The sequence below is a fragment of the Heterodontus francisci genome, chromosome 46 (genome assembly GCF_036365525.1).
Source record: "Heterodontus francisci isolate sHetFra1 chromosome 46, sHetFra1.hap1, whole genome shotgun sequence".
Taxonomy (NCBI): Eukaryota; Metazoa; Chordata; class Chondrichthyes; order Heterodontiformes; family Heterodontidae; genus Heterodontus; species Heterodontus francisci.
Genome location: NC_090416.1, coordinates 12,871,144 through 12,887,480, shown reverse-complemented (window position 1 = coordinate 12,887,480; position 16,337 = coordinate 12,871,144). Strand labels below are relative to the sequence as shown.

Sequence of the window (16,337 nt, the reverse complement as noted above, 5' to 3'; positions counted from 1 at the left end):
GTGTTCCCATGCCTCTGCTGCCCTTGTCCTTCTAGTTGGTAGTGGTCGTGGGTTTGGAAGGTGCTGTCTAAGGAGCCTTGGTGCGTTGCTGCAGTGCATCTTGTAGATGGTACACACTGCTGCCACTGTGCGTCGGTGGTGGAGGGAGTGAATGTTTGTAGATGGGGTGCCAATCAAGCGGGCTGCTTTGTCCTGGATGGTGTCGAGCTTCTTGAGTGTTGTTGGAGCTGCACCCATCCAGGCAAGTGGAGAGTATTCCATCACACTCCTGACTTGTACCTTGTAGATGGTGGACAGGCTTTGGGGAGTCAGGAGGTGAGTTACTCGCCTCAGGATTCCCAGCCTCTGACCTGCTCTTGTAGTCACAGTATTTATATGGCTACTCCAGTTCAGTTTCTGGTCAATGGTAGCCCCTCGGATGTTGATAGTGGGGGATTCAGCGATGGTAATGCTGTTGAATGTCAAGGGGAGATGGTTAGATTCTCTCTTGTTGGAGATGGTCATTGCCTGGCACTTGTGTGGTGCGAATGTTACTTGCCACATATCAGCCTAAGCCTGGATATTGTCCAGGTCTTGCTGCATTTCTACACGGACTGCTTCAGTATCTGAGGAGTCACAAATGGTGCTGAACATTGTGCAATCATCAGCGAACATCCCCACTTCTGGCCTTATGATTGAAGGAAGGTCATTGATGAAGTAGCTGAAGATGGTTGGGCCTAGGACACTACCCTGAGGAACTCCTGCAGTGATGTCCTGGAGCTGAGATGATTGACCTCCAAAAACCACAACCATCTTCTTTGACAGGTGGTAAACAGTAAGTAACGTGCCAATGCGGAACGCGATAGGAAAACTGTGGGGGAGGGGCAGTGGATGTAAAAGCAGTGAATAAACAACCTGAGCCTAATGAACTCCTGAGGGCCGGGCCTGTGTTTTATAAACTGATTAGGCCGATTAACCAGCAGCTGGTGACATGGCGATAGGCTCACAGCTGGGGAGGTTTTTTTATTTGCTGCAGGGTTTGATCTGAGTTTGCAGCACTCAGAGGGAGGCAGTTCCTGCTTTCTGCGCGGGGCCTGATTGAAGTGGTTAATTAAAGTAGGCCCCAAGCCTACTTCCACAGTACGCCAAGGGCCCAGGCTCAACAACAACAGGGACAACAATCTGCATTTACACCGCGCCTATAAGGGAGCAAAACATCCCAAGGCACTTCACAGGTGTGCGTTATCAAACAAAATCCGCGGGGTGCCAGGGAAGGGCCGAGATGGTCGCCGTGGCAGATGAATGGGCGAACCCCCTCAGGGGGCAGCGGGGCTCTCCCTCCAGCCCCTCGCCTCCTCCGACTCAGGAGCCATCTATGTGCCAGGGCCCTGTGACAGTGGCAGCCTCTGCCATGGTGCAGCCTGTACAGGAGCCCCCCGTGGGCACCTGCAAGACAAGGACAGCAGCCATGGGCGTCCAAGCAGGTGGCAGAGGGTAGGGAGCTGGCTGCTTCCACTACATCCTCCTTTACCCTGCAGAAGTGTTGAGGCGAAGGATGTGCCACAGCTTTCAATTCACCAGGTAATTCCCTCAGGAAAATCCTTCTTAAATAGTTGGCAGGCCTTCTCTACTGTGAAATCTCAGTAGCATTCAGAATAACGGATCTGCAGCAGGGTAGAGGGAGCTTTACTCTGTATCTAACCCCCGTGCTGTACCTGTCCTGGGGAGTGTTTGATGAGGGACAGTGTAGAGGGAGCTTTACTCTGTATCTAACTCCGTGCTGTACCTGTCCTGGGAGTGTTTGATGAGGACAGTGTAGAGGGAACTTTACTCTGTATCTAATCCCCGTGCTGTACCTGTCCTGGGAGTGTTTGATGGGGGACAGTGTAGAGGGAGCTTTACTCTGTATCTAACCCCCGTGCTGTACCTGTCCTGGGGAGTGTTTGATGGGGACAGTGTAGAGGGAGCTTTACTCTGTATCTAACCCCCGTGCTGTACCTGTCCTGGGAGTGTTTGATGGGGGACAGTGTAGAGGGAGCTTTACTCTGTATCTAACCCCCGTGCTGTACCTGTCCTGGGAGTGTTTGATGGGGACAGTGTAGAGGGAGCTTTACTCTGTATCTAACCCCCGTACTGTACCTGTCCTGGGAGTGTTTGATGGGGGACAGTGTAGAGGGAGCTTTACTCTGTATCTAACCCCCGTGCTGTACCTGTCCTGGGAGTGTTTGATGGGGACAGTGTAGAGGGAGCTTTACTCTGTATCTAACCCCGTACTGTACCTGTACTGGGAGTGTTTGATGGGGGACAGTGTAGAGGGAGCTTTACTCTGTATCTAACCCCGTACTGTACCTGTCCTGGGAGTGTTTGATGAGGGACTCCATGCAGCATTGAAAGCAATAACTGGTGATTGAGTCAGCCCGTCACTGCCCTCTAATGGCGCCCGCTTCAAACTGCATCTCGTGCCAGACATCCACGTGGAACAGCGTGAGGGCAAAGGAGTGACTGTATTCAGGCCCTAAGACGCACAAAACACGGCCTCAGCCATCCTCAGGTCAAACCCACTCCTGATACCTCACCCGCTCCTCCCTGCCTTCCTTTCTTAAAGGGACATCACATCGAAAGGCGGCATTTAGGTCCCCACACTACTCCGCCCCCCCCCAGTCTGACCTCCTGTGTACGAAGGTTCCCGTTTCAGCACCCGCCCCTCCCCAGCTTTTGTGTCCGTCTCTCCGTAAGATTCCTCCCCGCCTCTCCGACTCAAGTGCCTGACTCCCTTTTGAAATGGCTGAGTGGATCACCTCCCCCCAGTTCTTCAGACCCCGACAACTGCGTGAAGTGATTCCTCCCCGGATTTGGGACCCAAGACGCTCCTTAAAACCGAGCTTTTGGTCGCCCGTCCCTCATACCTCCCGATTGTCCAATTTATGCGTGCGGGAAGCTCCCTGGGATTTTTTTTTTGATGGTATTAAGTGCACGGGTGGTTGCGAGTTCTTTCTTGCAGTGTGAACCGTCTGTGAGGGAGTTCTTGAAATCCGAATTCCTTCTGTTCTGTGGGTGTTCAGACAGGTTTCAGAGTGCGCAGAACAGAATCAAAAATTTCTCTCCTCGGGCAATGACTGCAAGATTTCCGGCTGCCTGTTTTTGCAGTTTGAAAATCTGGGATTGTGTCCCAGCTCCTCCCCCCTCTCTCCCTCCATCCCTCTCTCTCTCTCTCTCTCTCTCCCCGATTCTGCCCAATCCCTCTGCCCACGCCAACAGATACCAGGATGGTGTTTCCAACGCAGCTGGGCAGCAGGATCGGCCGAGAGGCCAAGAAAGGGATCAGCAGAGCGCTGGGGAGGGAGGGCAAGGAGCGGGGCGGGGGGGGTGGGGGAGGGGGTGGTGTCAGGAGGTGCCAACTTTCAGGCTGTGAAGCACTTTGGGAACGTCCCGAGGTGGTGACAGGCGCTAGAGAGATGCAAGTGGTTTCTTCGTCTTAAAGTTGACACACCTGTAAGATTGTCAAGATGGTCCCTGGCTTCTCCCGGTGGTGTCTTTGCACCCAGCGGCCGGGGGGGGGGGGGATCAGCCTGCGCCGCTCAGCAATGCCCCATGGTGGGGTCGGTAGGCGGGTGGGGGCACAGCAAGCTCCCAACACACAGCCGTGAGATGACTTGTGCTCGCGGCCGGTCCGTAAACGCTGCCATTTTCAAATTCCCGTCCTTGTGCTCCCCCCTCACTTCTCACCCACCCCCTCCCTATGTCCGTCACCTCCTCCAGCCGCTACAACCCTCCGAGATCGCGACACTCCTCCGATTCCGGCCTCTCACCCATCCTCCGATTCCCATCGCTCCACCATTGGCGGCCATGCCTTCAGCTGCCTGGGAGCCCTAAACTCGGGAATTCCCTCCCTAAACCTCTCCGCCCCTCTCTCTCTCTCTCTCCTTCTTTAAGATGCTGCTTGTATTTGTGAGCACAGATGCCAAGTCTTGTCCACAAACAAAGGTTCTGTCAGGAGTAAGTGACAATCAGCTGCTTTTGACAGGCCAGACAGAGTCTGGAGTTGACAGCACTCAACAATCAGTGATCAAATGTTTTCTTAACTCTGTGTGACTGGGCACAAGGCACAGATTTGGTTTTGTTGACTTGTTTTTTAACTTATTTATTTATTCTTGGCGTCGATGGCCAGACCAGCATTTATTGCCCCATCCCCAATTACCCCTTGAGAAGGTGGTGGTGAGCTGCCTTCTTGAACCGCTGCAGTCTATGTGGGGTAGGTACACCCACAGTGCTGTTAGGGAGGGAGTTCCAGGATTTTGACCCAGCGACAGTGAGGGAACGGTGATATAGTTCCAAGTCAGGATGGTGTGTGACTTGGAGGGGAACTTGCAGGTGGTGGTGTTCCCATGCATCTGCTGCTCTTGTCCTTTGAGGTGGTGGAGGTCGCGGGTTTGGAAGGTGCTGTCTAAGGAGCCTTGGTGAGTTGCTGCAGTGCATCTTGTAGATGGTACACACTGCTGCCACTGTGCGTCGGTGGTGGAGGGAGTGAATGTTTGTGGATGGGGTGCCAATCAAGTGGGCTGCTTTGTCCTGGATGGTGTCGAGCTTCTTGAGTGTTGTTGGAGCTGCACCCATCCAGGCAAGTGGAGAGTGTTCCATCACACTCCGGACTTCTGCTTTGTAGATGGTGGACAGGCTTTGGGGAGTCAGGAAGTGAGTTACTCGCCTCAGGATTCCCAGCCTCTGACCTGCTCTTGTAGTCACAGTATTTATATGGCTACTCCAGTTCAGTTTCTAGTCAATGGTAACCCCCAGGATGTTGATAGTGGGGGATTCAGTGATGGTAATGACGTTGAATGTCAAGGGGAGATGGTTAGATTCTCTCTTGTTGGAGATGGTCATTGCCTGGCACTTGTGCAGTGCGGATGTTTCTGACTCCTCACGGACAAGCAGCGATCCTCCAAAAATTCCCGGTACAAAGTCCAATCATTCTCTTGCCCACAGCACTGGGTGCTGTTCCGTAAAACAGGAACAGATACTCGATTGAAGTGGAAATTCAGGAGTGATGCAGCTCGCAAGAGATAGACAGCGAGGTCAGGGGGCTGGGGAGGGGGGTGGGGGGAGGTTTTAACATCTCATCCGAAAAACGGCGCCTCCGGCAGTGCGGCACTCCCTCGGAACCGGCGCTGGGCGACCCGGCACGGAGGTTCCGTCGTGTGTTCTCCACCCTATTTGTCCTGGGCTGATCTTTCATTTGCTGTGTGTTACGAAGAGCTCGCAAACCGTGAGTGTCACTTTAAATCCCAGCTCTGCCTGAGTCCGGAGTGGGGACCCTCCCCCCCCACCCTCCCTATCTCTGTCACCTCCTCCAGCCTCTACAACCCTCCGAGATCTCTGCGCTCCTCCGATTCCGGCCTCTTGCCCATCCCCCCGATTCCCATCGCTCCACCATTGGCGGCCGTGCCTTCAGCTGCCTGGGAGCTCTGGAATTCCCTCCCTAAACCTCTCCGCCTCTCTCTCTCTCTCTCTCCTCCTTTAAGACGCTGCTTAAAACCGACCTCTTTGACCGAGCTTTTGGTCGCCTGTCCCCTAATATCTCCTTACGTGGCTCGGGGTCAAATTTTGTTTGATATTGCTCCTGTGAAACCCTTTGGGATGCTTTACTGCATCAAAGGCGCTATGTAAATGCAAGCTTGTGTTACAGAACCGGGAGGGGTTAAGAACTGCCCTCTGATCTGTTGTCGTGTCTGTATTGTTTGTGATTTCCGTTCTTCCATGTTAAATATCTGCTTTTGATTTAAAATATTGGAGAAGACAGAGGTTTTGCATTTGTATAGCACCTTATTACACATGTTAAAGGCACCTATAAATATCGGCCTTGGTTCACGGTTATGGCTCACGGTCATGGGCCCTCCACTCCAGAGCTCCATAATCCAGGCCGACACTCCCAGTGCCGGTACTGAGGGAGTGCCGCACGGTCGGAGGTGCCGTCTTTCAGGATGAGACGTTAAACCGAGGCCCCCCTCCGCCCCTCTCAGGTGGGTGTAAACGATCCCACGGCCGCTATTGGAAGAAGAGCGGGGATGGGGGGGGCGGGGGGTGGTGGAGTTCTCTCCGGTGTCCTGGGGCCCGATATTTATCCCTCAACCAACATCACTAAAAAAAAAACAAATGGTCTGGGTGGGTGATTATCACATTGCTGTTTGTGGGATCTTGCTGTGCGCAAATGGGTTGCCGCATTTCCTACATTACAGTGAAGAAGGTTGTCTAAGGTTACAACACGATATAGATCAACTGGGAAAGTGGGCAAGGGATTGGCGAATGGAATTTAACGCAGACAAGTTTGAAGTGATGCATTTTGGGAAGTTAAACCAGGGCAGGACATATACAGTGAATGGCAGGGCCCTGGGGAGTGTTGTTGAGCAGAGAGACCTTGGGGTGCAAGTACATAGTTCCCTGAAAGTGGCAACACAGGTAGACAGGGTGGTGAAGCAGACATATGGCATGCTTGCCTTCATCGGCCGAGGCATTGAGTACAAGAGTTGGGACGTCATGTTACGGTTGGACATGACGTTGGTTAGGCTGCATTTGGCGTTCTGTGTGCAGTTCTGGTCGCCGCATAGCAGGAAATATGTGATTAAGCTAGAGAGGGTGCAGGAAAGATTCACAAGGATGCTGCCTGGTTTGGAGGGCTTGAGTTATAAAGAGAGACTGGATAGGCTGGGTCTGTTTTCACTGGAGCGAAGGAGGCTGAGAGGGGACACGATAGAGGTATATAAAATTATGAGAGGCATAGATAGGGTAGATAGCCAGAGTCTGTTTCCCATGGTAGGGGTGACTAAAACTAGAGGGCATAGATTTCAGGTGAGAGGGAGGAGGTTTAAAGGGGATCAAAGGGGTAAATTTTTCACACAAAGAATAGTGGGTATCTGGAATGAGCTGCCTGAGGAGGTGGTGGAGGCAGGAACAGTAGCGACATTTAAGAGGCATCTGGACTGGTACTTGAATGAGCAAGGCAGAGAGGGATATGGAATTAATGCAGGCAGGTGGGATTAGTATAGATAGGCATTATGGTCGGCCTGGACGCGGTGGGCCGAAGGGCCTGCTTCAATGCTGTGCGACTCTATGACTCTATAATGAACGCACTTCAAAAAAAGTACTTAATTGGCTGTAAAGCGCTCTGGGATGTCTTGGGCTTGCAAAAGGCTGTTTGCCTCAAAAAAGCCCCATGCACACGATTAATTATTTTGAAAGGCTCTCCGCTGTTACACAAGAACTAACACCAAACTGTGAGTGACGACCAATTAGTCTATTTTAGTGATGTTGGTTGAGGGAGCTGTGGAAGGAGATCAGATAAGACGAGAGATTATATGATAGGGGACTTTTCGTGTACTGGGCCCATGGAAGGATTGGCAGGGACCGTAACCTGACTGTTAAACAGTTAAAAATGGGGGGAAACAATGCATTTTGTTTCAGGTTGCCCTGTCCCCAAGATGCAGAATATGCCAGTAAAGTGCAAGAGGCCTACGGGTTGCTAGGGCAACCCAGAGGCCTGGCATTTGGAGTTGTTGCCAAGCCTGTGGGGAGGCCTCCGGCCTTCACGTGATGGGGTCCCACAATGCCATGACGGAGGCTAAGATAGCTTTAAACAATTTGACCAGGTGACAACTGATGGAAGATTTGACTATAAGATTAAAGACACTCATTCTCTGCCACGCCCGGACCTCCTGCCCGCCAACCCCGTATCCCCACAATGCTGCAGTCTCTCCGTCAGGGACCCCTTTTAAAGAGAGAGTCTCTATGTCAGGGACCCCTTTTAAAGAGAGAGTCTGTCCGTCAGGGACCCCTGTTACAGAGGGAATCTCTCCATCAGGGACCCCTTTTAAAGAGGGAGTCTCTCCATCAGGGACCCCTGTTAAAGAGGGAATCTCTCCATCAGGGACCCCTTTTAAAGAGGGAGTCTCTCCGTCAGGGACCCCTTTTAAAGAGGGAGTCTCTCCGTCAGGGATCCCTGTTAAAGAGGGAGTCTCTCCGTCAGGGACCCCTTTTAAAGAGGGAATCTCTCCGTCAGGGACCCCTTTTAAACAGGGAGTCTCTCCGTCAGGGACCCCTTTTAAAGTGGGAATCTCTCCGTCAGGAGCCCCCTGTTAAAGAGTGAGTCACTCCGTCAGGGACCCCTTTTAAAGAGGGAATCTCTCCGTCAGGGACCCCTTTTAAAGAGGGAACCTCTCCGTCAGGGATCCCTGTTAAAGAGTGAGTGTCTCCGTCGGGGACCCTTGTTAAAGAGGGAGTCTCTCCGTCAGGGAGCCCTGTTAAAGAGGGAGTCACTCCGTCAGGGACCCCTTTTAAAGTGGGAATCTCTCCGTCAGGAGCCCCTTGTTAAAGAGGGAATCTCTCCGTCAGGGAGCCCTGTTAAAGAGTGAGTGTCTCCGTCGGGGACCCTTGTTAAAGAGGGAGTCTCTCCGTCAGGGGCCCCTGTTAAAGAGGGAGTCTCTCCGTCAGGGAGCCCTGTTAAAGTGGGAATCTCTCCGTCAGGGACCCATTTTAAAGTGGGAATCACTCCGTCAGGAGCCCCCTGTTAAAGAGGGAGTCTCTCCGTCAGGGAGCCCTTTTAAAGAGGGAATCTCTCCGTCAGGGACCCCTTTTAAAGAGGGAACCTCTCCGTCAGGGATCCCTGTTAAAGAGTGAGTCTCTCCGTCAGGGACCCCTGTTAAAGAGGGAGTCACTCCGTCAGGGACCCCTTTTAAAGTGGGAATCTCTCCATCAGGAGCCCCCTGTTAAAGAGGGAATCTCTCTGTCGGGGAGCCCTGTTAAAGAGTGAGTGTCTCCGTCGGGGACCCTTGTTAAAGAGGGAATCTCTCCGTCAGGGACCCCTTTTAAAGTGGGAATCTCTCCGTCAGGAGCCCCCTGTTAAAGAGGGAATCTCTCCGTCAGGGGCCCCCTGTTAAAGAGGGAGTCTCTCCGTCAGGGAGCCCTTTTAAAAAGGGAATCTCTCCATCAGGGACCCCTTTTAAAGAGGGAACCTCTCCGTCAGGGATCCCTGTTAAAGAGTGAGTCTCTCCGTCAGGGACCCCTGTTAAAGAGGGAGTCACTCCGTCAGGGACCCCTTTTAAAGTGGGAATCTCTCCGTCAGGAGCCCCCTGTTAAAGAGGGAATCTCTCCATCAGGGAGCCCTGTTAAAGAGGGAATCTCTCCGTCAGGGGCCCCCTGTTAAAGAGGGAGTCACTCCGTCAGGGACCCCTTTTAAAGTGGGAATCTCTCCGTCAGGGACCCCCTGTTAAAGAGGGAATCTCTCCGTCAGGGACCCCTTTTAAAGTGGGAATCTCTCCGTCAGGGGCCCCCTGTTAAAGAGGGAATCTCTCCGTCAGGGACCCCTTTTAAAGTGGGAATCTCTCCGTCAGGGGCCCCCTGTTAAAGAGGGAATCTCTCCATCTGGAACCCCTGTTAAAGAAGGAATCTCTGAATCTCTCCGTCAGGGATGATGTCAGGAAGCACACCTTCACACAAAGGGGAGTGGAAATCTGGAACACCCTCCCCCCAAAAAGCTGTGGAGGCTGGAATGTTTGGGGGGGTTAATTGGAAATGTGAAAACTGAGTTAGACTTTGGTTGAGTAAGGGGACTGAGGGTTACGGAACTGAACTGGAGTTAAGATACAGATCAGCCAGGATCTGACTGAGTGGCGGAACAGACTCGAGGGGCTGAAAGGCCTCAGGCTGCTACCAATATTCAGCACCACGCCCCCCACCCCCACCCCATCCCCATTAAGTTTGTTTCCCGTTATCTCAAGGTGTAGCAGGGGAGAGAAGGCCTGAAGATGTACGGACTGTACCTGGAGGCAGTGAACGATTATATCAATGAATTGTACGGTGAAGATGTGTGGAGGCTCATCGAGGCCCGAGCGGAGATCCCGCACCTCAAATTTGTGAAACATCAGATGTACAAGTAAGGACGCAAGACACAAAGAGGGAGAGGCCGAAGGGGTTCGGGGTGGGGGGTTGGAGATGGTGAAAAGGGCCAGCAACTGCTTCTTCTCTGTGAATTGGGTATGTATGTAATCCAGACTGAGGGCAGGCTGTAAGGGTCTGCAACAGTCTCGATTCCAGTACAGCACACTGCGTGTGAGATAGAATTTAAAGGCCAGACACAGAGAGGCTGTAACCCACTGTAGGGACAGTGTAGAGGGAGCTTTACTCTGTATCTAACCCCCGTGCTGTACCTGTCCTTGGAGTGTTTGATGGGGGACAGTGTACAGCGAGCAAGGGCAGCACAATTCCTTTTCCCCAAACAGGGAATGGGAATCAATGCACGCCTCATCTCCTGTGTAGGCCGCATTCTGCATTGCCTAGCAACCATCAACAGCACTGTCGAAGGCCTAGGCTGAAGGCCTGCTGCTTCGACTCGCTCCTGGTGTGCAGTTTCGCTGTGTTGACGAGCTGTTGAAGGATAGGCTCCTCAGTGTTGCTCATCACCCTGAATGTGATGTGAAACCTCCTTCCACAAGTTTCCTCCTCCGAGCAGGTGGAAAGGCCACGTGGTAGCTACTATAACTTAAGGGCCTCTCGCATAGGCCAAGGTTCACACCCATTGTCAGGGGCAAGTATGGCCCTTACTTCCTCCCTATCTCTGACACCTCCTCCAGCCCCTACAACCCTCCGAGATCTCTGCGCTCCTCCGGTTCCGGCCTCTCGCCCATCCCCCGATTCCCACCGCTCCACCGTTGGCGACCGTGCCTTCAGCTGCCTGCGGCCCTAAGCTCTGGAATTCCCTCCCTAAACCTCTCCGCCTCTCTCCCTCTCTCCTTTAAGACGCTCCTTAAAACCGACCTCTTTGACCGAGCTTTTGGTCACCGGTTCCCTAATATCTCCACATGTGGTTCAGGGTTGAATTCTGTCGATAATTGCTCATGAAAAGCACCTTGGGATGTTTTACTGCATTCAAGGTGCCATATAAATGCAAATTGTTGTTCTAATTCTGCTCTTTTCCCTTCTCGTCAGTGACAATCTCATCCTCCGAATGGCCAAAGCAGCTGGTGAGGTCCTGGGGAAGACCCATGATGAGCTGATGTATGCCTTCGGGGTATACATGGTGAAGAGAATTGGCAACTATGGCTATGAAAGGATTCTCAAAGTGAGGGTGTAGAACATAGAACATAGAAAAATACAGCACAGAACAGGCCCTTCGGCCCACGATGTTGTGCCGATCCTTTGTCCTCTGTCAAGGACAATTTAATCTATACCCCATCATTCTCCTTTATCCATATACCTATCTAAAAGCCGTTTGAAAGTCCCTAAAGTTTCTGACTCAACAACTTCCCCAGGCAAGGCATTCCATGCCCCGACCACTCTCTGGGTAAAGAACCTTCCCCTGACATCCCCCTTATATCTCCCACCCTTCACCTTAAATTTATGACCCCTTGTAACGCTTTGCTCCACCCGGGGAAAAAGTTTCTGACTGTCTACCCTATCTATTCCCCTGATCATCTTATAAACCTCTATCATGTCACCCCTCATCCTTCTCCGTTCTAATGAGAAGAGGCCTAGAATGTTCAGCCTTTCCTCGTAAGACTTATTCTCCATTCCAGGCAACATCCTGGTAAATCTCCTCTGCACCCTCTCCAAGGCTTCCACATCCTTCCTAAAATGAGGCGACCAGAACTGCACACAGTACTCCAAATGAGGCCTTACCAAGGTCCTGTACAGCTGCATCATCACCTCACGGCTCTTAAATTCAATCCCTCTGCTAATGAACGCTAACACCCCATATGCCTTCTTCACAGCCCTATCCACTTGAGTTGCAACTTTCAACGATCTATGCACATAGACCCCAAGGTCTCTCTGCTCCTCCACATGCCCAAGAACCCTACCGTTAACCCAGTATTTTGCATTCGTGTTTGTCCTTCCAAAATGGACGACCTCACACTTTTCAGGGTTAAACTCCATCTGCCACTTTTCAGCCCAGCACTGCAACCTATCCAAGTCCCTTTGCAGACGACAATAGCCCTCCTCGGTATCCACAACTCCACCAACCTTTGTATCATCTGCAAATTTACTGACCCACCCTTCGACTTCCTCATCCAAGTCGTTAATAAAAATCACAAACAGGAGAGGACCCAGAACTGATCCCTGCGGCACGCCACTGGTAACTGGGCTCCAGGCTGAGTATTTACCATCTAAGACCACTCTCTGCCTTCTATCAGTTAGCCAATTCTTAATCCAACTGGCCACATTCCCCACTATCCCATGCCTCCTGACTTTCTCCATAAGTCTACCATGGGGGACCTTATCAAATGCCTTACCAAAATCCATGTACACCACATCCACTGGTTTACCCTCATCCACTTGCTTGGTCACCTGCTCAAAGAATTCAATCAGGCTTGTGAGGCAAGACCTACCCCTCACAAAACCGTGCTGACTGTCCCGAATCAAGCAGTGTCTTTCCAGATGCTCAGAAATCCTATCCCTCAGCACCTTTTCCATCAACTTGCCTACCACCGAAGTAAGACTAACTGGCCTGTAATTCCCAGGGTTGTTCCTATTCCCTTTCTTGAACAGGGGCACAACATTTGCCACCCTCCAATCACCTGGTACCACCCCCGTCAACAGAGAAGATGAAAAGATCATTGCCAGCGGCTCTGCAATTTCATCCCTTGCTTCCCATAACATCCTTGGATATACCCCGTCAGGCCCGGGAGACTTGTCTATCTTCAAGTTATTCAAAAACCCCAACACATCTTCCCTCCTAACGAGCACTTCCTCGAGCTTACCAGTCTGTTTCACACCGTCCTCTTCAGTAATACACCCCTTCTCATTCGTAAATACCGAAGAGAAGTACTCATTCAAAACCTCACTTATCTCTTCCGGCTCAACACACAGTCTCCCGCTATTGTCCTTGACCGGACCTAGTCATCCTCATATTTCTGACATACGCGTAAAAGGCCTTGGGGTTTTCTTTTATCCTACCCGCCAAGCATTTTTCATGCCCTCTCTTAGCTCTCCTAATCCCTTTCTTCAGATCCTTCCTGGCCATCTTGTATCCCTCCAGAGCTATGCCTGTGCCCTTTTTCCTCAACCTTATATACGCATCCTTCTTCTTCCTAACAAGACTCTCAACCTCTCTTGTCAACCACGGTTCCCTCACATGACCATCCCTTCCCTGTCTGACAGGGACATGCTTATCAATGGCCCCTACTATCTGCTCCTTGAAAAAGTTCCACATTTCGACCGTGCCCTTCCCTGCCAGCATATGCTCCCAACTTATGCTCCTCAGTTCCTGCCTGACAGCATCATATCTACCCTTCCCCCAATTGTAAACCTTGCCCTGTTGCACATACCTATCCCTCTCCATTACCACAGTGAATGCTACAGAATTGTGATCACTATCTCCAAAGTGCTCGCCCACCAACAGCTCTATCACTTGCCCTGGTTCATTACCTAGTACCAAATCCAATATTGCCTCCCCTCTGGTCGGGCAGTCTACATACTGAGTCAGAAAAGCTTCCTGGACATACTGCACAAACACTACCCCATCCAAACTATTCGATCTAAAGAGTTGCCAATCAATATTTGGGAAGTTGAAATCCCCCATAATTACTACCCTGTGACTTCTGCTCCTTTCCAAAATCTGTTTCCCAATCTGCTCTTCCACCTCCCTCCAGTCCGATATCCCACTCTCCCAGTCCGATATCCCACTCTCCCAGTCCGATATCCCACTCTCCCATCCGATATCCCACTCTCCCAGTCCGATATCCCACTCACCCAGTCCCACATCCCACACACCCAGTCCAATATCCCACTCTCCCAGTCCAATATCCCACACACCCAGTCCCACATCCCACTCACCCAGTCCAATATCCCACACACCCAGTCCCACATCCCACTCACCCAGTCCTACATCCCACTCACCCAATCCAATATCCCACACACCCAGTCCCATATCCCACTCACCCAGTCCTACATCCCACTCACCCAATCCAATATCCCACTCACCCAGTCCAATATCCCACTCTCCCAGTCCGATATCCCACTCACCCAGTCCGATATCCCACTCACCCAGTCCGATATCCCACTCACCCAGTCCGATATCCCACTCACCCAGTCCGATATCCCACTCTCCCAGTCCCACATCCCACTCACCCAGTCCAATATCTCACACACCCAGTCCCACATCCCACAAACCCAATCCAATATCCCACTCTCCCAGTCCCACATCCCACTCACCCAGTCCAATATCTCACACACCCAGTCCCACATCCCACTCACCAAGTCAAATATCCCACTCACCCAGTCCAATATCCCACACACCCAGTCCCACATTCCACTCTCCCAGTCCAATATCCCACTCACCCAGTCCAATATCCCACTCTCCCAGTCCAATATCCCACTCACCCAGTCCGATATCCCACTCTCCCAGTCCAATATCCCACTCACCCAGTCCAATATCCCACTCTCCCAGTCCAATATTCCACTCACCCAGTCCCATATCCCACACACCCAGTCCAATATCCCACTCACCCAGTCCGATATCCCACTCTCCCAGTCCAATATCCCACTCACCCAATCCAATATCCCACTCACCCAGTCCCATATCCCACACACCCAGTCCAATATCCCACTCACCCAGTCCGATATCCCACTCTCCCAGTCCAATATCCCACTCACCCAGTCCGATATCCCACACTCCCAGTCCAATATCCCACTCACCCAGATCAATATCCCACTCACCCAGTCCGATATCCCACTCTCCCAGTCCAATATCCCACTCACCCAGTCCGATATCCCACACTCCCAGTCCAATATCCCACTCACCCAATCCAATATCCCACACACCCAGTCCAATATCCCACTCACCCAGTCCAATATCCCACTCACCCAGTCCAATATCCCACTCACCCAGTCCGATATCCCACTCACCCAATCCAATAACCCACTCACCCAGTCCTACATCCCACTCACCCAGTCCAATATCCCACTCACCCAGTCCAATATCCCACACACCCAGTCCAATATCCCACTCACCCAGTCCAATATCCCACTCACCCAGTCCGATATCCCACTCACCCAATCCAATAACCCACACACCCAGTCCGACATCCCACTCTCCCAGTCCGACATCCCACTCACCCAGTCCGACATCCCACTCACCCGGTCCGACATCCCACTCACCCAGTCCGATATCCCACTCTCCCAGTCCGATATCCCACTCTCCCAGTCCGATATCCCACTCTCCCATCCGATATCCCACTCTCCCAGTCCGATATCCCACTCACCCAGTCCCACATCCCACACACCCAGTCCAATATCCCACTCACCCAGTCCAATATCCCACACACCCAGTCCCACATCCCACTCACCCAGTCCTACATCCCACTCACCCAATCCAATATCCCACACACCCAGTCCCACATCCCACTCACCGAGTCCTACATCCCACTCACCCAATCCAATATCCCACTCACCCAGTCCAATATCCCACTCTCCCAGTCCGATATCCCACTCACCCAGTCCGATATCCCACTCACCCAGTCCGATATCCCACTCACCCAGTCCGATATCCCACTCACCCAGTCCGATATCCCACTCTCCCAGTCCCACATCCCACTCACCCAGTCCAATATCCCACACACCCAGTCCCACATCCCACTCACCCAGTCCAATATCCCACTCACCCAGTCCAATGTCCCACTCACCCAGTCCAATATCCCACACACCCAGTCCCACATCCCACTCACCAAGTCAAATATCCCACTCACCCAGTCCAATATCCCACACACCCAGTCCCACATTCCACTCTCCCAGTCCAATATCCCACTCACCCAGATCAATATCCTACTCACCCAGTCCAATATCCCACTCACCCAGTCCAATATCCCACTCACCCAGTCCAATATCCCACTCACCCAGTCCAATATCCCACTCACTCAGTCCAATATCCCACTCACCCAGTCCAATATCCCACTCACCCAGTCCAATATCCCACTCACCCAGTCCAATATCCCACTCACCCAGTCCCATATCCCACTCACCCAGTCCAATATCCCACACACCCAGTCCAATATCCCACTCACCCAGTCCCATATCCCACACACCCAGATCAATATCCCACTCATCCAGTCCAATATCCCACTCACCCAGTCCCATATCCCACACACCCAGTCCAATATCCCACTCACCCAGTCCAATATCCCACACACCCAGTCCAATATCCCACTCACCCAGTCCAATATCCCACTCATCCAGTCCAATATCCCACTCTCCCAGTCCAATATCCCACTCACCCAGTCCCATATCCCACACACCCAGTCCAATATCCCACTCACCCAGTCCAATATCCCACTCATCCAGTCCAATATCCCACTCTCCCAGTCCAATATCCCACTCAC

The 16,337-nt window shown here is 52.1% G+C and overlaps 1 protein-coding gene across 3 annotated transcripts in view; it reads left to right on the top strand.

Moving 5' to 3' along the window:
- The first annotated feature begins 713 nt into the window (after positions 1 to 713).
- The window catches only part of LOC137356732 (soluble guanylate cyclase 88E-like), a 44,156-nt gene continuing 28,532 nt past the window's right edge, over positions 714 to 16,337 (top strand). The window contains exons 1-3 of one of the 3 annotated variants that reach the window (XM_068022458.1): positions 714 to 814; positions 9,747 to 9,901; positions 10,954 to 11,086. In XM_068022458.1, coding sequence (XP_067878559.1) covers positions 9,774 to 9,901; positions 10,954 to 11,086 — 261 coding nt within the window. In that variant the 5' untranslated portion in view covers positions 714 to 814; positions 9,747 to 9,773. Of the gene's footprint in view, positions 815 to 1,135; positions 1,215 to 5,944; positions 5,997 to 9,746; positions 9,902 to 10,953; positions 11,087 to 16,337 lie in introns of those variants that run through there. The other 2 variants (XM_068022460.1, XM_068022459.1) reach the window with 2 other exon arrangements.